The 24,584-nt window shown below is 44.6% G+C and overlaps 1 protein-coding gene across 4 annotated transcripts in view; it reads right to left on the reverse strand.

The window, feature by feature from the left end:
- The window catches only part of PPP2R1B (protein phosphatase 2 scaffold subunit Abeta), a 40,027-nt gene that overhangs the window by 3,884 nt on the left and 11,559 nt on the right, over positions 1–24,584 (reverse strand). For 2 of the 4 annotated variants that reach the window (XM_037505241.2, XM_037505242.2), the window contains exons 7-15: positions 23,839–23,953; positions 23,360–23,430; positions 22,314–22,448; positions 20,176–20,349; positions 16,783–16,843; positions 11,340–11,494; positions 10,814–10,956; positions 10,342–10,433; positions 6,000–6,112 (exon numbers count right to left, since the gene is read on the reverse strand). In XM_037505241.2, the coding sequence (XP_037361138.1) occupies positions 6,000–6,112; positions 10,342–10,433; positions 10,814–10,956; positions 11,340–11,494; positions 16,783–16,843; positions 20,176–20,349; positions 22,314–22,448; positions 23,360–23,430; positions 23,839–23,953 (1,059 nt within the window). Of the gene's footprint in view, positions 1–5,259; positions 5,740–5,999; positions 6,113–7,199; positions 9,925–10,341; positions 10,434–10,813; positions 10,957–11,339; positions 11,495–16,782; positions 16,844–20,175; positions 20,350–22,313; positions 22,449–23,359; positions 23,431–23,838; positions 23,954–24,584 lie in introns of those variants that run through there. The other 2 variants (XM_037505243.2, XM_037505244.2) reach the window with 2 other exon arrangements.

Raw genomic sequence — 24,584 nt, forward strand, 5'->3', positions numbered from 1 at the left:
TGGGTCACTTCCCTGGCCCCAAACTCAGGCCCTGCTACTTAGTCTTTAATTTTTTTTTTTTTAATTTTTTTTTTTTATTTTTTTTTTTTTAATAGAGGCATGTTTTTCTTTATTTATTTGTTTGCTTGTTTGTTTGTTTTGTTTATACATGCACTGGGTACAGTCAGAAGCGCGGGAGGGTGAGAGAATTCACCAGAGCCAGAGCGGGGAGCAGAGCAGGCAGAAGGACCGAAGTACACTGCTGAGGGGAGCAGCGGGCGACAGGAGAGGTCTGCGCGCCATGTGGGACCCTCCTCTGGTGGCCGGGGAGCAGCCGGGGATTGAACAGGCGCCGCAGAGGCCGCGGGCAGGTTCGCAACCCAGCGCTCTACCGCTGCGCCACCGGGGAGGCCCCCTGCTACTTAGTCTTAATGGCACATCTCCAGGGCCTGCAAAAGGCCTCAACTCCAGGCCCAAGCACGCACCCACCCACCCACCCACACAACACACACCCCTCCCGGAATAAGCGCCAGCTCAGTGCCCTCGGGTGCTGGCGAGTCCATTTGCTGAGGCATTTGGGGCCACTCTCAAATATTCAGGACTCTTTCAGCCCGACCCTGAGGCAAAGGGCAGTATTAAATCCTGCTTTCTGGCAACAAGTTTAACTGAGATTTGGTTTCACTGAAACTGTCCCAGCTGAGCCCACAAGAGCTAGCTATGGCCCCAGCACCTTCCCGACAGTCGGTTCTGCCCCCAAATGGCTGTGACCCTGGTTGGCTACCCAAGAATTCAGTTAACACTGAGTGTCGATTGTTTTTGTTTTTTCTTTCTTAAAGCAAGCAAGCACTCGACTTCAGTAACGATGTTTTGCAAACTTTCCCCTTTCCCACCAAATTTCTCCATCATTTTTGAGTTGCCAAAAACAACCCCAATACCCAGGGTACAGGCAGAAATAACAGCCCTGCCAGCAGAGACTGGCTGGAGCTACGGCAGCTGTCAGTAACTGCCGCTTTCTCCCCAACTTCCTTTGGGTCTGTGGCCTTCGGGGAGCCAAAGGGTCAGGGTGGAGGAGAGTAGGCCCAGGAGACCTGAGCCCCAGCCCCTGGGGCTCTGCCACGTGGGCAGAACCAGGGCCCCATGGCTCTGTTCCCATAACCTGCTGCTCCTTTCTACCTTACGGGTCCTTAAAGTGAGGTTTCACAGACCCTGATGCTGTTAAGAGCGTTGGCCCCTCTTTCCAAGAAGCTGACCTGCGTAGACACCTCTGGACATACCATTTCAGGGGAGGCATTGGCCTCTGGTCCCCTGAGGCCCATTCACAGATGGACCCAACTCAGGGACTTTCCAACCCAACTTAGACCTTCGCTCACATCCTCGTCTGCCATCCTATGGCTCCTCAGCGACAGCTTCTACAAGGTCCCTCCCTGCTGAGCCTGCCCCACACTCCCTGGGTGGCTGCAAGTGTGGAGCACCCTGTCTTCGACCCACAGCCACAGAACTGTACCAGGAAGCTCTGTGCGCTTTAAGCACTAAGTCCTGGTTGCCACGTGGCTGCAACCTGCCAGCCTGATGGCTGCTGCGCCCTGGGAGCTGGAGAGCTGGGTTCTGCGCTTTCCATGTTAGCCCCTGCCAGTGGTGTCACTGAAAATGGCGAGGCTGGGCAGCCCGGGAGGGATGGGATAAGCTTGGCTTGCCCTGTGTGCTACGCCTCAGGACACAAGCGCTGTGGTCCCAAGAAGGCGGCAGCCCCTCCCTTCAGACACGTGCCATCACTGGCACACCTGCCCCTGCCCAGCTGTGGAGCCAGCACCACAGGTCACTAACCCAAGACAGATGAGGCAGGATGGGGAGTTGTGTGCCTGTGGCCTTTGTCTCAGCAAGGAGGTGCCCAGTTCCAACCCACCACAGCCTCCCTCTGCGGAAGTCCCCAGGGCTTCCCCCTCCCCCACCCACAACCTTCTCAGAGCCAGGCTGAAAGGACAGAGGTGAGAAGGGGCAAACCAGGTCCAGGCTGAGCCAGCTCGCTAGGTGCCCAAACGGGGGCAAGGACACTGCACCACACCGTGGGGAACGGACTCCCCTGCAGCTGCTTGGGCAGGAGCTCGGAAAATCTGGGCCCCAAAGAAATGAGACACTGGGGATTCGGCCTCACAAAGGGAGAAGTGAGTCACCCTCCCCAGCAGGCAGACTTTGTTTCTGACCCCATCTCCCTGCTCACTCCCCCAAGAGACGGCAGGAATAAAGGGGAGTAGGAGCCAGCTGGCCAGGGCAGCGCTGCAGGGGTGCAGGACCAATCAAAGGCCTTTCCTGGAAGCACACAGGCCTTGCAGAGGGCAAATCCACTCTCAGCCGCTTCCGTCTGGGGCCCAGGAGAACTGCCTTCTGATCACTAGAGAAGCCCCAGTGTTCAGCGGGGACCCTTTGCCAGCCAAGGGAAGGCCAAAGCACCGGCAGGCAATTGAGGGCACCCAGGGATAAAAGGCCAGGTTCCCCCCCGAAGCGCCCTCTGGGCAGGGTGGTACCTACCCAGCCTCTGCCAGGCACAGCCTGGGAGGAGCAAAGAACCTGAGTTCTGAGCCCCTGGCACCACTCCCAGCCCTGCCACAAACCTGGCCACGTCAGTGTGAAAGCTCGTTATCCCCAGCGGAACGTGGGCACACACACAATGCTGACAACCCCCGGGTTTGCTGACTGGTGAGTGCCACAGCCCAGTATGGCAACGCGCTCTCACGGGGAAGCCCCCAGAAGACTCCTGCTCCCCTAAGGCCTGTCAGTATCCCCACTACCCGGCTTGCTTTCATTTAACTCGACTGTCCCAATCCTAGATTGAAAAATGGGACCCAGTGCCTGTGAAATCACCTCCCAGGTCCAAGAGGGGCGTCCTGTTCTGACTGCCTGTGCCAGGTGAAGAACCAAGCACTTGGCCCAGGAGTTCTTCACATTCAGGACAAGATCCGGCAGCAGATGGAAGAACATCTGTAAGAATCCACATCCCACAAGGAGGCCTTTCCCCTCCATCTCCAGTCTTTTAAGTCCAAAGTCTGGGTAGGGAGAGTTGGGGAGCCTGAGGACCTCTGTAGAGACAGCGACCCTGGCCCCGAGCCCCAGCGGGGGGGTGGGGAGGGGTGGGAGGTGCAGAGGACGTAGGAGACTAAAGAGCCTGATCCCACCAGCCCTGTCACCAGCCACGAATGGCCTCCCTAGAACCCTCAGGATCGGGGTCCCCTATCCAGAGGGCCCTGCAAATGGGGTCAACGTCCCCAGGCTTTTATCTTTGTTGTATCCTCAGTTAGCTTGGAGTCAGGACTTTGTAGTCTTCCCTGGTTCAAGAAAACTGATCTCTGCCCCAAGGCTGGCCCTGAGGGGTTCTTACCCTTCACACATCCACAGCCAGGCTCCGAGAACTGCCCAGGACTGGCAGGGCAGTACCAGACCCAGCTAGCTGCCCTCGGGAGGCAGAAAGACCAAGCACTTTCCTCCTTCCCTCCCCAACCCCTCCCAAGGCTGCTGCAGAAGCCCCCCCAACACACACACATCCCTGCCCCCCAGGCCCACAGGGCACCAGCAAGCCCTGATTTAGTACATGGGAGAAACAGGTGCCAAAAGGCAGAAGCTAGAGGACATAAGGGCCCCAATGTCTCCCTGGAGTTAAGAGAAATAAGGAAAACTGGGAAAACCACAAGTAGAAACAAGGTGGAAGGAGCAAGGGGTGCAGAAGGTATGTTCTCAGCTGAGACTCAGGGTGCAGAGCCGGGCAGGTCCGAGCCCACAGGCCATGAGAGCGGGGAGGAGCAGAGGCTGAATTGGGTGCATTGAGGCCTGCAACCATTATTTATGGGTGCTTCACTTGATTTTAGCCTCCAAACCTAGGCTCGGCAGAGACTGAATGTCCCTCACAGCTGCTCCTTCCTGCAATAACAAGACTGACATCACTGTTGTCAGGGAAATGGTGTTTTGATTAAAATCATGTGACAGCTACTTGGTGATTCAATAAACAATATGTTAACCCTCGCCTGACCCAGGCCTGCCAGCTGCTGCTGTCAGATAGCAACCCGCAGACCATCCGGGAGGGAGTCCCTCTGGCTAGGTGGGGACACCACCCACTCAAGAGAGGCAGCGCTGATCAGGGTTGGCAGTGTGTGCAGGCGCCCCACACTCCCAGGCAGGTCCTCACAGGGCATGTGTGACCTCCAGAGCAGAAACAGCTCTGCAGACACCAAGGACAAGTCTCCAAAGGACCAAGCAGGGTCTCTTCGCCAACAGGATGTGGCTCCCACTCCTTGAGACCATTCTCTCTTGCACCCAGTGGCAGGCAGACCCTGGAGCTGGACGGCTCCCATAGGGTCTGAAGCAGCCAGGAACCCAGGTAGTTCTCAGGGCTCCCAGTAGCCTGGGGAGCATGATGACCCCATTCAGACAGATGGGTGAGTTTGCTCTGCGCCACGGACAGTGAGCGAGGGGTTAAGAACAATTTCTGGTTTGCAATTGGAAGACTTCCTGGATCACTCAGTTGGCTGCTGGCCCCTGACAGGCAGGGCTCTGCCTGGCAACAGCCAATTCCCTTTCCATCTCGCCCTCGGGTCATTTTCCTTGAGTGAAACAAATGCAGGGAAGGTTCCCTGAGTCACAGGGAAGGGGATTTTTCTGGGCTAAGGGAACTGCAGCCTCAGGGGCCTAGCACCACCGGGGCCTCTCTCCATTCTCGGAAAAGACCCCCAAGCAGACATAACAAGGTTGGGGATGTTCATGACAGCACCTATCACTGCCACGCAGGGCTGTTGTGAGGGCCAAGTGAGGGTGAGGCACGAGTAGCTCCTGAGGCTTGAGGAAGGGCAGCTAACACAGTTTCTGCAACTTGCAGCCATGAAGGCTGCCCAAGAGTAAGTCTGCTGGGAGGGGTCACCCTCACTGCCCACACTCAGATCAGGGGTAAACACTTGATATCCTGGCCCTCTGACCCTGAATTTGTAAGAAAACCTAACTCCTTCCCAAGGAAGTCTATGGTTTAAGCCTAAAATTATGCAACTATTGTAGCTCCTCTGGCCAGGATGTCCTCCCTAAAGCCATGTTCCATGAGACAAGGATGCAAAGGGCTGGCGACTCAGACACTTCTCAGGGCCTTGGGGGCCTGGCTGTGGCTAAGGAGCACTGTCTTCTCCCCACTTCCAGCCCCGTGTGGCCACCGCAGGAATGGCCCGAGCCACTGGAACCAGAAACATCTGGCAGCTCAGCACCCAGGAATGGGAGGAGATTCTAGAATGAGAATGCAACATTCTACAACAGAAAAAAGTTCTCTCATGGTCTCAAGTTAACATAAAATGAAGGGAAAGTCATGGACACTTAGAAAGCAAACTTTCTGATTTTAGACTCATCACCAAGCAAACACACTGGAGTGGATCCTTTCAAATAAACCAAATGCAGCCCGACATCAGCCAGCCTCACTGGGCTGCTTTCTCAACCTGTCTGGCATCGCAAATTGACCTCCTAATAGTTCCAGGGCAGTGGCCGGCACCAACCGTGCTGAACTCAGACTCCTACACTGCTGCTCAAGTGGCATCACATGGGGCTTGTAAAACATTCAGTCTATTACACAGTGAAATCGACAGAAACGCTTTTTTCCTTGAATGGAACGACCTGAGAGGCACTGCAGAGATCACATCTGTCTGTATTCTGTGAGGTAAGTGGGCACGGCCCGTTTCTATAAACGACTCTTCACCAAATCATCCCTCTGTCCTCTGGGTGGATCTCCCTGTCTCTGACCTGGGGGAGGGAGAGAACTCAAGCCACAGAAGTGACAGAACTCTGGAAAGCCCACCCAAACCCTCAGAAAGCACTCCAAGAAGGATGGAAAGTGGGCAACAGGATTTAAAAATACACTGTCTGGGCCCTTACCCCATGCCCTTAACTCTGTCTCTTAGGGACAGAATTCAAGGGTGGCTCTTCTGCGTCACCTGCTGCAACAGGCCACACTTTAGCCCAAGAGAGGGGAGGTCTCAGGCCTCGGCATCAGTAGCACTTACCTTCCCAGTGTCCTCGCTGGGTCTCAGGAAGTGGTTCTTGTCAGCCCCAGGGGCACGGGGCTCTTCACTGTCCTTCACAGGAAAATCTAGCTTCCTCAGCCTTTGAGCCACCACTAAGGATACAGACAGCAGCACTGTCACTGTCCCCGGAGAGGGGCATCCCGCCTCAGCCCACCTGTGTTTCCCGTTCCTAGCAGGACGCCTTAGTGGTGCCAGCAGCAGGGTGGGTGAGTGCAGGAACCTATGAGCATGGGGACCCCCTGTGTACACCAGAGACCTGTTCCACCCCAGGGCCTCAGCGAGGCTGCCAAGTGCCAGAGAAAGTGCCACCCCAGCTTAAGAACCTTAAAATGCCAGCTGGGTGCTCCCTCCACTCTCGGTCACTGATAGCCTGGAGAACCCAAACCAGCTCCTTTCAGAACTGAAAGGAAAGATCCAGCTCCTTTCAGAACTGAAAACATCAATTAAGAGAACAACTCTGGAGAAAGAAATGACTTGGCTTTTCGGCTTGGAGAAATTAAACTCCCTTCACCCTCCAGACGATTTCCCTCTCGACATTATGTAATTTCCTGGAAACAGCAGGCTCGTGGAGGCAAACAAGGAAGAGTGAAACTAGGAGCACAAAAGGAGATGCGAGGGAACAGGAAAGAGCAAGGAACTGGAGAGGAAGAGGAAGCTGAGAGAAGAGGGAAACACATTAACAGCAGACCCTATCACTTCATCTGGTAAGCCAAGAACAAGGTGACAGACATAGCCAAGCAGTGAAGCAATAGGTGGCTTTGAGATAAAAATGCCAGAGGAATTTAAGTAAAAAGCAAGAAGGTAGGAACAAGCACCCAACTTGTTTGGCGACCCCGCCCTGCCATCCCTCGGGGCATGGAACCAGTGTGTGAAAGCACCAGACTTTTAACTCAGTGACAAGGCAGAGATTAATGAGCAGGATAGCAACAAGAAAATGCTGCCCTACCTTAACCAGTGAATTGGGAATGACACGTATCCCCATATCCCTGAAGCTGAGTGAATGCACGTCTCCTGGATGCCTGCCTAAAGGCCGGGTTGCTGTCCTGTCAGTCAAGACAAATTGTCCAGCAAAGACCCCAAGGCCTTGGCTCACAATGGCTAAGCTGTGGTACTTCCAGGAACTGAGGACTGACTATTACTTCAACAAACTCATTGGCAACGACACGTTAACCTGTTTCTTCTTATGAAACAGGATCCATGTATAGGTGCACAGCTTCTTAGTACCGCAAAGAAACAAGATGTGGTGTCTTGAACTTGTGAGGGGTAAAGCTCACCACATTGTAGAAAGAAATACTGAAGTGAATTCCACTGTGGAAGAGACATTTTTATTGGCATTAAGGTTGGATGTATATCTCTGCTTCGCTTTCCTAATCGACGCAACAACTGGTGTAAACCTCCTAGAATGAAAAACTACAGCTATGTTCAAGGCAATCATATGAATCCAGATGCAACTGTTGCTTAAGACAGGGGAGCAGAGAAGGGTCATGTGAAGTTCATTCCTAAGAGCAGTAAAACCCTTTCATTGTGTCAGTGGAGGGTGATGAATCAGCCCAGTACCTTTGATGACTCATTTCATGTACCCAACACATCAGAAGACAGGATTTAGAAATTCATGAACACATTTTTATTGAGCACCTACTAAGTACACCAGTCACTGTTCAAGGAGCTGGTGATACAGCAGAAGACAAAACCAAAAAAATTAAAATTCCTGACCTTTCAGAGCTCCTAGAGCTTACAAGCTAGTGAAATAAAGAAAACTAACCCATGGGGGAAATGACCAAGTTATTAGCCGAAGAACAAATCTGAAAAGTAACAAAAGGGATTCCCTTCACGTTTAAGTCAGGAAAAAAAAAAATGAAGTCACCCCAAAAGACAGCTTCCTGACCCATGCCTGAGAATGCAAGGGCTCGCTGTCTCCCCTCTACCACAGTCAGGGTGGCAAGGACATGCACAGGGCTCTCCCAGGAGGGAACACCAGGGCAGACACCTATCCCAGAACCAACAGCATTTCCAGTCAAAGAGTAAAGCAATGGTTGTGCAAGAATCAAGACAATCTCAAATATGAAACTCAAATGAAGAGTAACGTGACTTGCAGGTCATAAAAAATAAACATGAAATCAATATTAAAATGTTTATAGCACATAGTCAAGATATTAAAATAAGGATGAAAAAATGATTTTTTTTTTTTTTTGCTTGATTCTTAGCCAAAAAAATGATAAAATAGAAACTAACTATTTAAAGGTAAAATTTGGCAGTTTTAACTGCAGGCAGATAATTTCCAATTTAAGATGTCCTGTTTCTCTAAGGTAAGACAAACTTCAAAGTATTTGGTCCAATTTGGTTTTATGTCATGGTTAATGAACAGTTTGATAGGAATCTTTGGGCCTTCATAAAACAGAACAGGGGGCTCACCGGATTCAAAAGAGGTTGTAAACCAAAGAAACAATTCAAAAACCAAAATGCAAACAAGTAACCTACACAGTAAGATGCACTATGAGGAAAAATAGGCTACAATAAAACCTCATTAATTAATATTCATAAGGGGAAACAAGGAGAGTTTGAATTAGGTGGAATATGTAAGTACACTTAAAAGAAAAATAAGTTCTCCATGAAATACTTGTGATTATATATTTCAAGGATGAAGAGTAAATTGCATGTTTAAGAAAGATCCCCTTGAAACTATTTTAATGTAATTGAAAAGAGTGATTAATAAGGAATTGGCATGTCAACTAGTAAAATTGCGCGCTTTTTAAACAGAGCTTTTAAAGTGTTTAGCTCAGACACAATCGGTTCCCTTAGACTACTACTGTGCTCAACAACCCCTTCAGCTTAACTCTATCTTTAAATTCCGGGAGGACTTAATGAGGTTTTACTGTAAAAGCAGAAAACAAACATTTCAAATGATAAAATTCCAGCATTGCTCACACCAACAACTTAGAAATGAAGCTTGTTGGGAAAGCAACTGCCATACAATGTAGCAAGGACCAGATGTGCACACCTAGAAGCAGAACTAGGTAAAGAACAGAAAATCCTCACATGATACCGGCAGTGCCTGTGCTTATTAGAAATGCAAAAGTACAATATTACAATGATACGGTAGAAATACTGCTTATTAGGAAACACTAAATTGCAAGTTTGCAGGAGAGAGCGAGAAGATGGGAATGCAGCCACAGGAGTGAGATGCTGAAATTCAACATCACACGTTAGCAGCAAATACATCTGCATTTCAGGTTTCTGAATGACATGATTACAGTCAAAATCAAGCAAATAACAACAAAAACAACCAATACATGAACCCTGAGCAACCACATTCCCCTTTCATGTGAGATACTGATGGAAAAACCATCACTATCCAGGAAAATGTGGCTTTCACTACAGTCAAATCTCACCATGTCTCCTAAATGGAGTGTTTATGAAATAAGTTATTCTAAATCATGGACTTTTAACTTTGGAATAATGCAGACAGACACGGGTGTACGCAAACATCAAGAGCATCACTCCTCTGCATTACTGGGTCTAAACCCACCCAGCTTTGGTGGAAAATGTTAAGTGGCCAAGGCCTGATTCAATAGTGAGGATGCAGGAGCCCAAATGGTCCAATAAATCATTAGAGACAATGAAGAAATGATTGTACCAAGTATCAGGAATTGGTCAAAACAACACAAAGGGTTTAAATATAATTATCCCAATAAGGAAATGCGCAAAACACAATCCCATTCATCTTTAGAGAGAATTGAGTCACTGAAATTTGATTTCTTGTAAGCTGCTGCCATTTGCTTGGATGAGGTCTTGAAGGTTTTCCATTTTTTTCTCCACCCAGTTTAAGAACACTTTACTAGAATCTGTGATAAGAATTTAGTAAAGTCTTTTCTCCCTCCTGTTCCTCATTATGCCAATGCAAGCACTGGAAAATTCCAAATAAAATCAAGTTAGTGGTACAGAAAGTTCATGAACTGTCTATGTGATATTATGCATGACAACAATGATCCAAAAGTATGAGACTGTGAACTTCTTGTTGTGGTCACTTTCTTCACTCTGCCCACCAAGTTAGAGGTTAAACTTTCAATACTGACCAAAATCCATAGGAAAACTATTCTTATTATTCATTAAGAATAATATTCCTAGTGAGCCCTACTCATAAAACTGAGAAAATGGCCTGCTTACTTATGAAAGAATAACAGGCCAAGAAGGTTCTACCCTAAGACTGGCATAAGCATCCCAGGGGCTCACCACCCTCCTTTTCTCCCCTCTGCTTATCACCTAGCCCATACACTCTGTCAACCCAAGGATAAGCTGCAAGGCAAGAAACAGAAAGACGTACCACTTATAGCTTCCTGTGCAAAGTATTTGACATCCATATCTTCGTCCTGGCCCAATTTCTGTAGTACTGGCTTAACTTCCTCCTGCAAAGCACTAAAACCCAACGGTGTTGTCTGTGAAAGGCAGTCTTCCAGGTCAGAGAAATACTTTATAGCATATATGCTCCATGGTAATTTTATAAAGTTTAAAATTAAAAACATTTTAAAACAACTATTATATAAACCTGACAAGTACTAAATAATTTCTAAAGAAGTTCTCAGCAGAATCAGCTTCAATCATCTCAACATACACAGAGCTGAAACATAAATCTCAAATTGGACTCCCTCCGAAATGGCTGTAAAATTTATCATTTTTTAAGAAACCCAAATCATAGGTAAACTGAAAATCAATGGATTTTGTTTTAGCTATTACTCCCTTCTATAAAGCAAAAATTTTAATCAACTTTAGAAACAAGGATAATACTAAAATCTTACTCGGTGTCTAGAATTGGTCCAATTTTCTGTAGAGATTTGGCCACATTGAAACGGACATTTGCTACCTGGTCTCCTGCCATCTTCAATACAATGGGCAGCATCTGCTTGGTGGTGATTTCCTGACCGCAGGCTTCAGACAGTGCCTAAGAAAGGAAATAAGGTGGCACATTTAGAAATTTTTATCTTTTAAAATATCCCAAAATCTAAAGCGACACATATTTAATAAGCATTGCCCGACAGGATAATGTTTCTAATATGAGCATATGAATAAGGGATATAAGGTAACAGTCAAAGAATCACAGAATTAATCCAGAATATTACAGATTTCAATACGAACTGAAACAACATATTCTCTCAACTCCTAACTGTCCAAATTAACCAGCGTAAGAAATCTATGCCAAATAGAAGATAATAAATTCAGAACTCAGAACTACAGTCCTGAATAACTGTTCTAATGCCTGAACTTAGTAGCAACAGGCTCCTCTTACTAGCAACATACTTGCTGATATAAGTATGAGAGACTTACATTAATGCAGAATAAAGTGGTCATTCTATGCAAGTAATTAGGATCATTTGCCATCACTAACACTTTGGGAACAATGGTATTCTGCGCCCACTCTGTGCCAAATTTCTGAACTAGTTTCATGAGGTTGTTGGTGGCAGCTTCTCGGATGGCATACACTACAAAAGAGATGACAGTAGAATAAATGCTCATGCTACTTACATTACAAATATAACTTATTTTACTTACTACACCATCAAAGAAAGACCATCACTTCTCTGCAAACACACTCCAAATTTTATCACATTGCAATGGGAAACAGGCCCAGCTACAACTCATTATATATATATATATATATATATATATATATATATATATATATATATATACAACTCATTATATATATATATAAAGATTTATTTATTTACGCATACAAGAACTGGGGTACAGGCCAGAGGTGTGGAGGGTGAGAGGATTTACCAGCGACAGAGTGGGGAGCAGAACAGGCAGACTGACTGAAATACACTGCTGATGGGAGCAGCGGGTGAGATAGGAGAGGTCTGCGCACCATGTGAGTTGCTCCCTGGCTGGGGATCAAACTCGTGCTGCTGTGGCTGCAAATTGCTTCATAGGTTGCTTCTTAACCCCTTGTGCCACCAGGGAGGCCCCCCATAATATACTGACATGGTCTTTTTATAGTTTCAAAATGTCTAATATATCCAAGGAACAAGGGGTAAGGAGCTCATTAGCGATATCATTAATTACTAAATATGAGTGCCTATTATGTGCTATTACAAAAGGAATATATAAGACACTTTCCTTCAAAGATAAGACACTATCAGAGAAATGAAAACTAGCACACTCAAAGAAGTCACATGGCCTAGGACTGATTATAATTACGTATGTAACTGTGTAAGATTGTGAGAGCTGCTAAGAGATTAGGGAAAAGGGAATAGGAAAATCTGGTGAGGCTGTAGGAAAAAAAGGCCTTGCACTGGGCCGCCAGATTAGGGAAGATTTGTGGAAACAGAGAGAAGAGGGGAAAATTCACCAAAAGGGCAAAAAATTTACCCTATAGGAAGTCTGTGACACTCTAAGTTGGACAGTTAGGGTAGACCCAGATCACAGAGCATCTTGAAGGCTAAATTTAGACCTGATAAGAAAAATAATGGGGGTTTTAAAGCAAAGCTGTGACCTGATGGATCAATGTGAGGCAAGATTATTCCAGCAGTGGCAGAACAGCTGTGGGAAGAGACAGCAAGGAGGTCACACAGAGGTCACTGAAGCCATCTATACAACAAACCTCTGGCCAAGATGAAAACTTTAGGCCGGGCCTCCCCTGGTGGCGCAGGCGGGTTAACACTGTGCTATGAGGCTGTCCGCAGCCTCTGCAGCACCGGTTTGATCCCGGCCGGCCAGCGAGGGTCCCATATGGCTCAGCAGACCTCTCCTGTCTTGTCCGCTGCTCCCCTCAGCAGTGTACTTCGTCAGTCTGCCTGTTTTGTTCCCCGTTCTGTCTCTGGTGAGTCCTCTCATTCTCCCACGCATCTGGCCTGTACCCTAGTTCTTGTATTAAATAAATAAGTAAATCTTTAAAAAAAAAAAAAAACTTTAGGCCAACTCGCCTCTTTTCCATTAAAAGCTTTCATACTGAGACAACATGTCAAATCACTTCTGTGAATAAATGTGCCTACTTTAAAATCTAATATTTCCCTATAAGATGATTTATCAAAGACAAATTTAGATGAATAAGGCCTGAGCTACTATCAACAATTAGCTACTACACAGCCTCCCTGGTGGTGCAGGGATTACTATAAGGCCTCTCTGGTGGTGCAGGGGTTAAAGTCTCAGCACTATCAAGCTATCACCAGTCACTGTAACAAGAGTTTGATGCCCAGCCAGGAACCTGACCCACATGGAGCAGGAGACCTCTCCAGTCTCTCCCGCTGCTCCCCTCAGCAGTGTATTTCAGTAGACCTGCCTGTTTTGCTCCCCACTTCTCTGGTAAATCCTCTCACCCCCACCCCCTGCTTCATACCTCTGGCCTACACACCAGTTCTTGTATGCATAAATATATAAAAAGAAACCTTTAAAAACAAAACAAACAAAAAAAAAAACCAATTAGTCACTATAAACCACATGCCTGGTGCTACCTTATTTCATAGGTCCAGTAAGACTCAAAATTTCAGCTTAGATGACAAATTTAGGGTGGTGGTAATGACTTCTTACTCTACTTCTCTTATCAGGCAGATCTGTTTCATAGTCAAAAAACTTATTATTTATTACCAATAAAACCAGACTGAAGTTTTTGGATAAACACCCTCTAAGGACAACTCTAAGTTAGCTGTTTTGCTCATAATACACATTTCTCTCTTCACATCCATCCACAGTCTTGTCTCTGGCAGAAACCTCTCCCAGGCAGCTCTCCCCATGGTGGAGGTAGCAAGAGCATCTGTATCTTCTCTAATTCTGTTTGTTCATTTGCTTGAGATGTTTCTTCTTCTAAGGCCATTACCATAAGGAAGGGATCTCTCAGAGCAACCAGAGACCGAATGCACACAGCTCAGCCTTGACCCAGACCTTAACTGCACTCGGTTCTACTTGGTCAGATGCCAACTGTGTTCTTGGCTCCTCTCAATTTTGTTGTCAAAGGAATGCAAACCATTCCACAGTTTTGCCTGCTTTCTCTCCTTGTTTTGTCTCTCACTCTCCCTCTTACCCTTACCCCTCAAGGTCTGGCTGACTTGCAAGGTCCCTCTGAATGGCTAACATACTCTATTAACTCACTCACTTTGAATATGTATCAGAAAGCATATGTATCTTTTGCCAATATGTATCCTTTTGCCAACAAAAAAATAAATCCCCTTTCTACATTCCTCCTTCTCATCAATGCTGCCTACCCAGCCACAAGATTAGAGGTGATTGATACTTGCTCCCCCTATACTTCTCTGGATTTTTCACAATATTCTTTTAGTAGTTTAATAGTCAGGGGAAAAGTTTCAAAAATTAAACTGACCAGTGATCACTACATAGCAGTTACTGAAAAGTAAATACAAAAACTCATGTGATTTAGTGCATGACAACTTCAGAGCTGACATTTCATTGGTTTAAATAATAACTACAGTACCCATTTTAGTACGCTGCTGCCAAGAGAGAGACAGAGAAAGAGACAGAGACACAAGGGGCTCTCATGCTCCCAGCTTGGAAGAAAGAAATCAGAGAAAAGAGGAAGTAGTAATTAATTTACTGGATAGAGCAATCCTATAAAAGGGTGTTAGGAATTTAATTCTCCATGGAACAATAGGGCAGTAAAAGTTCCTCAAATAAATTATCTTAATCTAGAATGTCAGTTTTCAAAGAAAGTATAGAAAGATCTGCTGGAACGGTTAGGATCATTCCAGCTAAGCACTAAATACCCAGCAAAAAAAATATATTTCCCTTTTCTAAAAAAAGGAATTCTTTCTTATGATTTGCCAACTTAAGGGTGTAGGTCAGAGGTACGGGGGGTGAGAGAATTCACCAGAGAGAGTGGGGAACAGAATAGGCAGATCTACTGAAATGCACTACTGAGGAGAGCAACAGGCAAGAAAGGAGAGGTCTGCTGTGGCATGAGGGCTGGGGATTGAACTCATGCCACAGTGGCTGGTGATAGCTTGACAGCGCTAAACTTTAACCCCTGTACCACCAGGCAGGCCCTTAAGATTCATTTTAAAAGAAAAAAAAAAATCTATCCATAAAAAGGTAACTTTAGAGATAAGAAAAAAAGAGTCATCACAATCTAGTTTAAAAGCATTGAAATTATCTACAGGGATAATCCTTTAAAAGACGTGCATATTGGGCCTCCCCAGTGGCGCAGCGGTTGAGCGCTGGGTTGCGAAGCGGCCCGCAGCCTCTGCGGCGCCGGTTCGATCCCCGGCTGCTCCCCGGCCACAGGAGGAGGGTCCCACATGGCGCGCAGACCTCTCCTGCCGCCCGCTGCTCCCCTCAGCAGTGTGCTTTGGTCCTTCTGCCTGCTCTGCTCCCCGCTCTAGCTCTGGTGAATTCTCTCACCCTCCCGCGCTTCTGACTGTACCCAGTGCATGTGTAAACAAAACAAACAAACAAATAAATAAATAAATAAAAACATGCCTCTGTTTAAAAAAAAAAAAATAAAAGACGTGCATATTATTCTCACCTCTCCCCTTCATACTCTCTTAACTAGAAGATCTCCCACATGATCTAAATATGTTTTTAACAAAACCACCCACCTGAACAAGGAGACACAAATATTCCCCCTACTCCTCCAAAATATCCAGCCATAAGCACCCATAGATGAACAGATGCACCAATATGTGAAGTATGCATAAGGTGCTATGGAACTGGAACAGAAATGCCTGAGTATGCACCAAAACATGGACCAGAGGCTCACAGACTATGTCATGAGCTCTCAGCATGCTCATCTCAGATTATACTGAAGCAACCGGGTCTAGACTGGGGTGACCCTGAACCTCAGCAGTGGAGGGCAGTGCTTCCTCACCACTGCCTGGCAGATGAGATACCAAACCTGAGACCTTGTCAACTGCTGGGACTCCCTGGTGGCGCAGGCAGTTGAGTGCTATGCTGTGAAGCTGTCAGCAGTTTCTGCAGCACAGGTTCGAATCCAGCCAGCCAGGGAGCTACCCATATGGCACAGCAGACCTCTCCTGTCTCGTCTGCTGCTCCCCTCAGCAGTGTATTTCAGTCAGTCTGCCTGTTCTGTCTCTGATGAATCTTCTCACCCTCCCACACATCTGGCCTGTAACCCGGTTCTTGTATGCGCGAATAAATAAATCTTAAAAAAAAAAAAGGCAACTGCTAACAAGCTCAAAGTCAAATAGCCATTTTCTTCCCTCAGGTGTTTCATTCGATTCCAATACCTGAGCAGCCTAATATCCCATGACTGAGGACATCCAGACAGCTGCTGGTCAAGCAGAAGACCTTGGCATAAGAAAGGAGTGGGGAGTGTGTGTGTATACAAAGAGATTATTTAATGGAGAAATGAAATAAAAAATTTAAAACAGAAATATCTGTCAAAAAGTAGGAAAGTCAAAATTGTGTTTGCACAAAGCTCAGTGGACTTTTAATTAAAAAGCCTTTCTTGGGCCTCCCCAGTGGCGCAGTGGTTGAGCGCCCCACATGGCATGCAGACCTCTCCTGCCGCCCGCTGCTCCCCTCAGCAGTGTACTTCAGTCCTTCTGCCTGTTCTGCTCGCCGCTCTGGCTCTGGTGAATTCTCTCACCCTCCCGCGCGTCTGACTGTACCCAGTACTTATATAAATAAATAAAATTAATCTTTAAAAAAAAAAAAAAGACTTTCTTCATCTCCACAATGGTATGGCAAAATAATTGATAAAATTAGGCTCCTTCTAAAAAAGTAAATAAATGAACAAAACAGGGTATATGCAAACACATGGTCTTTCTATGATAATTGTTTTCAATGATCTACTCACCATGGTCCACAAGCCAGGCCATACATAAAGAATTCAGCTTTTCATCAAAGAATTCCACACCCTATGGATACAGAAGAAACCATTAATATACCTCTCCAAGTGGAGAAATCAAAATGGTTTACTTACATTACAAGAAAGTGATCTGTGAGCTTAAAAAAAAAAAAAAAACAAAAACCTTGTATTCATGAAACAGCCAGAAAAGGAATACCAAGGAATTTGATTTACAAACTATAAATCTATTTTATTGGATAAAAATCATAAACAAAGAAAAACCTAAGTGACACAGTCCAGGCCATGCTAAGTGGGAGAAAAATAGGGTGGCCAGGAGCCAGATACAATACTGCAGATGAGCAGGAAGAACACAGCGTGGAAAGCCATCCAAGAAATCTCTAGATTATCTGTAATAATGAATTACCGAGGAATAGACCTTTTAATAATATCAGTAATCCTTAATACTTTTCCCCTTTTTTTATTACTATAATAAATCCTTAAAGATGGAGAAACTGACATTTCTGGGATGGGGGAAAGCAGAGGCAGAAGGAAGCAGGCACAAGATATAGGTGAAGCAGCCTCATTATAGTGACACCCTGGTTCTCCGGCTCTGCTCCTTCTGTCAACAGGGAGCCATGTCAGCATAGGCTGGGGCTGAGCTCCTGGAGCTGATGGGATTGGCACCATGTGGGAGAATGCTGTGATACACGCTTTCCCAGTGCCTCCCTTTAGGGGTCTACACATTTATAGTCTTTTGCTTCTTTAGATCCTAAACAATTCTTCTTTTTTTTAAGATTTATTTATTTATTTATAAAAGCACTGGGTACAGTCAGAAGCACGGGAGGGTGAGAGAATTCACCAGAGCCAGAGCGGGGAACAGAACAGGCAGACTAACAAAGTACACTGCTGAGGGGAGCAGCGGGCGGCAGGAGAGGTCTGCGCGCCATGTGGGACCCTCGCTGGTGGCCCGGGATCAAACCGGTGCTGCAGAGGCTGAGGGCAGCCTCGCAGCCCAGCACCCAACCACTGTGCCACAAGGGGAGACCTGGATCCTAAACAATTCTTGACATATTTTAAACAAAGAAATGTAACACAAAGTTTCAGAGCTTTGAAAATAGTGATTTAATAAGATACAAGGTCTTTATAATAAATTATGAACAGGTTTTGCCATATGCTTAGATTAAATCTCAAAGATTTAATGGAAGTTTTGAGTTTTAGTGAACTTTATTTCCTGATTTTTGCATTTAACTCTATATTTACTCACCATGATTCACAAGCCCAACCATATATAAAGTCTTGAAAGAATTTTATAAATTAACTACCTAAAATAAAAATCTTCACAGGCTAAAAAAAAAAAAAAAATGAAGATAAAATACTTAATACTAACAAGAAGTCAAAGATATATAACAAAATGTTGATGACTCATGCATGTTCCTTGCCAGTCAGGTATGAGTTAGTCAAAGCCATCATCCTCCAGCTCCCACACTCCTCCAGAGTGCTACCACCTTTTGCAGACTTCCAAGTCTAGAAGGAACAGAGGTTAACAGACATGACACTCAAGGACCTCCCTGGTGGTGCAGAGGTTAAAGTCTCAGAGATATCCAGCTATCACCAGCCACTGTGGCATAGTTCCTTGGCCAGGAAGCTAACTCATGTCACAGCAGACCTCTCCTATCTCTCCCATTGCTCCCCTCAGCAGTGTATTTCAGTGGATCTGCCTGTTCTGTTCCTCACTCTGTCTCTGATGAATTCTTTTGCCCCCTGCACCTCTGGCCTACACCCCAGTTCTTGTATGCATAAATAAGTAAATTAAGTCTTATTTAAAAAAAAAAAGTCATGACACTAAAATCCACTCTCCCCTTTGGAGCTGTTTCAGTAATCAGCAAGTTAGTTAATTCTGGAGACAAGATCCATGACAATCACCAGTGAAGAAGAGAAGATGACCCTCAGCATTTGGCAAAGACAAAGGAAACAAGTGTGACAAAGACATCACCACTCTTGGTAGCTATGTACTGATAGTTCCAGCATACATTTTGAAGAATGGAGCACTTCAAATTATATAAAACCCTCTGATGCCACAGACTTGTACAAGATGCATTTCACAAATGAAATATGGGAAATTAACAACATAAAGTTAGGGGGTCAAGAAAATAAAAAATAAATCCCCCATGCTGTGATCTGAAAGGCATGAAGTACGGGCTGAAGAGGAGAAACACTGCAATAATGTTAGCTGTAAACGGACATGCTATTATGTGCTTTCTCAAACACTATTCAATACTCATCTACTCAACAACTGACAAACATCAGTGGCTGATGAATGTCAGCCACTATGGTGGGCAACAGAAATAAAACAATGGACACAGACTCTGACCTACAAGCCATCTTGTCTATCTCGCCCACTGGATTCTAACAATCTCACAGTTACAACCCATTGTTGTAAATGCTACCAATGGGGTGAAGTTATACCAAATTTAAGCCTGTCCAGGGCACCTCTTAAAAGAGGTCTATAAAACCCAGAAATGACATTTTAATTAACATGATACCACTTAAGAGTAAAATTAATGAGGAAACTCCAATAGTAACAGATAACGTGATAATAGGGACTTTGGTCAAAATGCTAGTATAAACAGGGCCTCCCTGGTGGCACAAGGGGTTAAGCACCGCACTATGAAGCAATCCCGCAGCCTCTGCAGCACGAGTTCGAACTCCGCCTGGCCAGGGAGCAACCCACATGGCACAGCAGACCTCTCCTGCCTCATCCGCTGCTCCCTTCAGCAGTGTATTTCAGTCAGTCTGCCTGTTCTGTTCCCCACTCTGTCTCTGGTGAATCCTCTCACCCCACCCCCTGCAACTTTGGTCTGTACCCCAGCTCTTGTATGCATAAATAAATAAATCTTTAAAAAAAATGCTAGCATAAACAATTTCAATACTCCTCTTCTATATGGTGACTGCAATTCCTTTAACAAGAATGTAGGAAAAGTGGTAACCAGGGATATTTTGCTCAGAACATAGGCAAACAAGGAAGCTGCTCTGAGCAAAAATAGATGCTGACTTATCTGAAAATCATATTCCCTGTTCCTTTCAGTTAAATATTCCTTAAGTCACAGAGATAAAAACATCACAAAATCAATGTTACAAATACCAAGAAAGTAATGATATTTTCTAAGGCTTTGCTTTTAGGTGGTGCTGGTGAGGTAAAGTGTGTTTAAAACCTTTTTACCAGAAGTTCACACACTACTGAAAATAAAAAATATCCTAAAGGCAATCAGGACAGACCATACTTTTATATGTCTGAACATTATCATAAGAAAATGATCACAAGAGTTCTTTGGGCCTCCTACTCATGGCAAATCCTCTCCGCTGTCTGACACTATCCTTCAATCACGGAGCACAGGTACTCACCAGCTGGCCTGCCAGCAGTGGCATATACTCGATGATGGCCAGCCGGACCCTCCACTTGGCATCCTCAGCCAGCTCCACAATAGCAGGAAGGAGAGACTGAGAAAGCTGACGGATTCCAATCACTTCATTGACACAATCCAAATTGGAGATGATATTCAAACGCACTTCAGGACACTGCAAGCACAGAAGCCCCAAAGAACACACGTAAAAATCAAGTTCACCACCCATTATTGTCCTACTGTCATGATGAAGTAAAAACCGCTAAATACACATAAAAATAACACATAGACTAAGGTGAAGAAAAATGTAATCATGATATAAATCCTTAATACTGAGTACCAATAATTCAAAGCACATAAATGTGACCGATTTCACCAGAATTTTCAATGATGGGATCATAAAGCACAGGCTTTAGAATCAAAATACTTGCACTCAAACCCTTGGTGTGCCATAGCTGAGACTCTGGGTGAATTAGTTTATCTCTGTGCCTCATCTTCCTCATTGGTAAAATGGGGATAATAATAAGACTTATCTCATAAGATTGCTGTGATAATTACATGTTCTAACACATATATGACCATGCCTGACTCAAAGTATTAACAAATGTTGGCTAGCATTATAATTTTGATGCTATTTTAAATTTAAATGAAAGAAATTTTGAAACAAAGATACATTAGCGTTAAAGAGAAGAAACCAGTGTAAATAAGCAGCCAGCCATCAGGTAGAGAGGCTGAATAACTACTTAGGTCTCAGCATTTGAGAATGACAAAGGAAAAAAGGGTGACAAAAAGACACTGTCAACCACCCCTATGTTTACTGCAGCACTATTTACAATAGGTAAGCTATGGAAATAACCCAAATGCCCAAAAATAGATGACTGAGTCAAGATGTGGTATATATACACAATGGACTATTTACTCGGCAATCACAAAAAGATAAAACTCACTCCATTCACAGCAACATGGATGGAGGTAGAAGGGATTATGCTCAGTGAAATAAGCCAGAAAGAAAAAGAAAAATATTGGATGGTTTCACTTACAGGAAGAATGTAGGGGAACAAAATAAAGGATCAAGAAAAAAAATAATTATAATAAAGTAAAAAACAAAATTAACAGACAACTATAAATCAGAGACATCCTAGGGGAGGGTAGAGCACAAGGGACTATAGTGATGGTGCACAGGTGAATTGGGGTGGTGAGAATTTTACAGGGACTACACCTGAGAGGACAAAGCATACATTGTACAAAAAGGAAGAATGATGTAAAATATACATAAAAATTAAAAAAATAAAAAAAAAGACATTGTCTATGTACTGCTATCTTTGGCATACATTTTGAAGAATGGAAGAGATAAAAACATGATCACAAGAGTTCTTCTGAAGAACTTGATCCCATTTTCTGGGGAATATGTCACCACTTACCCAAACATAGATTATTGCTGGTTTAAAATAAGTTACTTTTGGGCCTCCCTGGTGGAGCAGGATTTAGTTCTCACCACTAGCAAGCTATCACCAGCCACTGCGACAGGAGTTTGATTCCTGGCCAGGGAGCTAACATGGCACAGCAGACCTCTCCTGTCTCGCCCACTGCTTCCCTCAGCAGTATATTTCAGTAGATCCTCCTGTTCTGCTCCCACTCTGTTTCTAGTGAATCCCCTCACCCCCAACACCTCTGGTCTACACACCAGCTCTTGTATGCATAAATAAATAAATATAATTCTTAAAAATAAGTTAGTTTTTTTGGGCCTCCCCTGTTGGCGCAGGCTGCTGAGCGCCGCACTGTGAAGCTGTCCGCAGCTTCTGCAGTGCTGGTTCGATCCCGGCCGGCCAGCAAGGGTCCCACATGGCGCAGCAGACCTCTCCTGTCATACCCACTGCTCCCCTCAGCAGTATATTTAGTCAGTCTGCCTGTTCTGCTCCCCACTGTCTCTGGTGAATCCTCTCACCCTCCCGCACATCTGGCCTGTACCCCGGTTCTTATATAAATAAAATAAATCTTTAAAAAAAATTTTTTTTTTAAAAGTTAGTTTTTTTTAAACCTCTTCATCCCTGTTCTGGATTTTATTTTAGTGAAACCCAAAACCAAAGCCAAAACAAACCAGTGACTATCAAAGGCAATAGAATTTGGAGCCAGACTTACCTCATCCTTTAACTGAGCTAAAAAAAGAGGTAGAAGATGTTCAATGGTATTCTCTTTACCCAAAATGGTAGACAATCCCATAATTACAGAAGCTAGAGCCGATTTGACATGTTGATTTGTGTCAGATACTAATTCCTAAAATAAAATCAAAATTATAAGCCTTTTTTGTAAGTCAACAGAAACTTCCACACCATCTCCCAAGGAATTTAAAAAGACAGAACTATTTCAATACTGGTTAGTTGACACAAGTCCTCAGACCATCTATGAAATAATATAAAGCTATACATCAAAGAACAATTTACTATTATAAAACACTAATAAGTGGTATAATGTCACGAACTCATCCACCTTTAAACTAAGACAGTTTTGGGCCTCCTTGGAGGTCTAAGGGTTAAGTCTCAGTGCTATCACCACTGCAGCCTGAATTTGATCTCCAGCCAGGGAGCTGACCCAACCAGGCAGGCACAGCAGACTTCTCCTTTCTTGCCTACTCCTCCCCTCAGAAGTGTATTGCAGTAAATCCACCTATTCTGCTCCCCACTGTCTCTGGGGAATCCTCTCGCCCACCCCACCCCCATTTCTGGCCTATACCCCAGTTCTTCTAAAAAATAATTTTTTTAATGAATAAATAAAAAATAGGGGCCTCCCAGGTGGCGCAAGGGTTAAGACGCAACCTATGAAGCAATCCGCAGCCACTGCAGCATGAGTTCAATTCCCAGCCAGCCAGGGAGCAACCCACATGGCGCAGCAGACCTCTCCTGACTCACCTGCTGCTCCCCTCAGCAGTGTACTTCAGTCAATCTGCCTGTTCTGTTCTCCAGTCTGTCTCTGGTGAATTCTCTCACCCCCTGAATCTCTGGCCTATACCCCAGCTCTTGTATGCATACATAAATCAATCTTTAAAAAAAAATTAAAAAATAAACTAAGACAGTTTTAAGATAAAACACTCAACTTTCTTAAACTAAGAAAGCTTTAAGATAACAAAATTGAGGTCAGAGTTATCTTAATATAGAGCAAGGTGAAACAAAAAATAAAGTTAGATTTACCTTTATATAGGGCAGAATTTGATTCATAATTATGGTCTCTCTACCTTCAATAGGCAAATTCTCACAAAGTTCTAAAAGAAATACAGAGAAAAAACAGCCCTCACATAAAGTCTTTTAGAATCAGCCAGGTATAGCAACAGTAGCAAGTTAAATCATAAGCTTAAGCAAATGAGCTCCCCAGGCAGGGCAAGAGGTGAGGGGAATGGCTCTTATTCCTAACACACATTTTGATCCATCTAAACGCCTTGTGTATCACACCAATCCAAACTAAAAAGGCACGTTTTAAAACAGGAACAAGATAAAATAGCAATTTGGTTTTAAATACAGAGGGGGCAATTTTTGCAACAATGTGACATTTCTACACATTGAAATCATCTGGTTTTTTTTTAACATATTCCAGAACAAATAACATGCAAACTTGGCATAAAAAATGCACCAAAATGCAGTTATAAGCTGCAACATAAACTGATGTCCTTTACCTTTGACTTTGTGGGCAGCAGCTGCTCGTACTTCAGCTTCACAGTCTTTAAGTAGGTTCTGAAAGGCGGGGATGAGGTCATTTAGGGTGATTTTAGGACCCACAGCTTTCTGGAGCTGTAAAAGAATTTGTGCAAGTTTTAGTATACAGGGGCCTCCCTGGTAGCGCAAGGGGTTAAGCACCACACTACAAAGCAATCCACAGCCTCTGCAGCACGAGTTCGATCCCCGGCCGGCCAGGGAGCAACCCACATGGCACAGCAGACCTCTCCTGTCTCGCCCGCTGCTCCCCTCAGCAGTGTATTTCGGTCACTCTACCTGTTCTATTCCCCACTATGTCTCTGGTGAATCCTCTCACCCCGCCCCCACCCATCCCTGGCCTGTACCCCAGCTCTTGTATGCATAAATAATCTTAAAAAAAAAAACCAAGTTTTAGTATACTAACAAAATAATTAGCATGAACAAAACAAAACAGTGTAATCTTCAAGTATGTCTTTTTTTTTTTAATTTCAAAGAAGAGGCATTAAGGATTTATACCGTAAATTTACAAACATAATATGTTGAGTTCAAGAGTTTGACTTTGCAAAAAGAGTGCACTTCTCTTCATATCTGCTTCAAAGATGAACTAAAAGGCCCTTATTTCTTAAGCAGCCGGTGTCTTACTACAAAGGAAGGTGTAGTAAATCCAGAACCCAGGTATAAAAATCACCAAAATTAGTAACCACCACTTGTTTTCTGAAATGGCAAA

This window comes from Talpa occidentalis, unplaced genomic scaffold (assembly GCF_014898055.3).
Source record: "Talpa occidentalis isolate TD23 unplaced genomic scaffold, MPIMG_talOcc4v2.1 talOcc4.12, whole genome shotgun sequence".
Taxonomy (NCBI): Eukaryota; Metazoa; Chordata; class Mammalia; order Eulipotyphla; family Talpidae; genus Talpa; species Talpa occidentalis.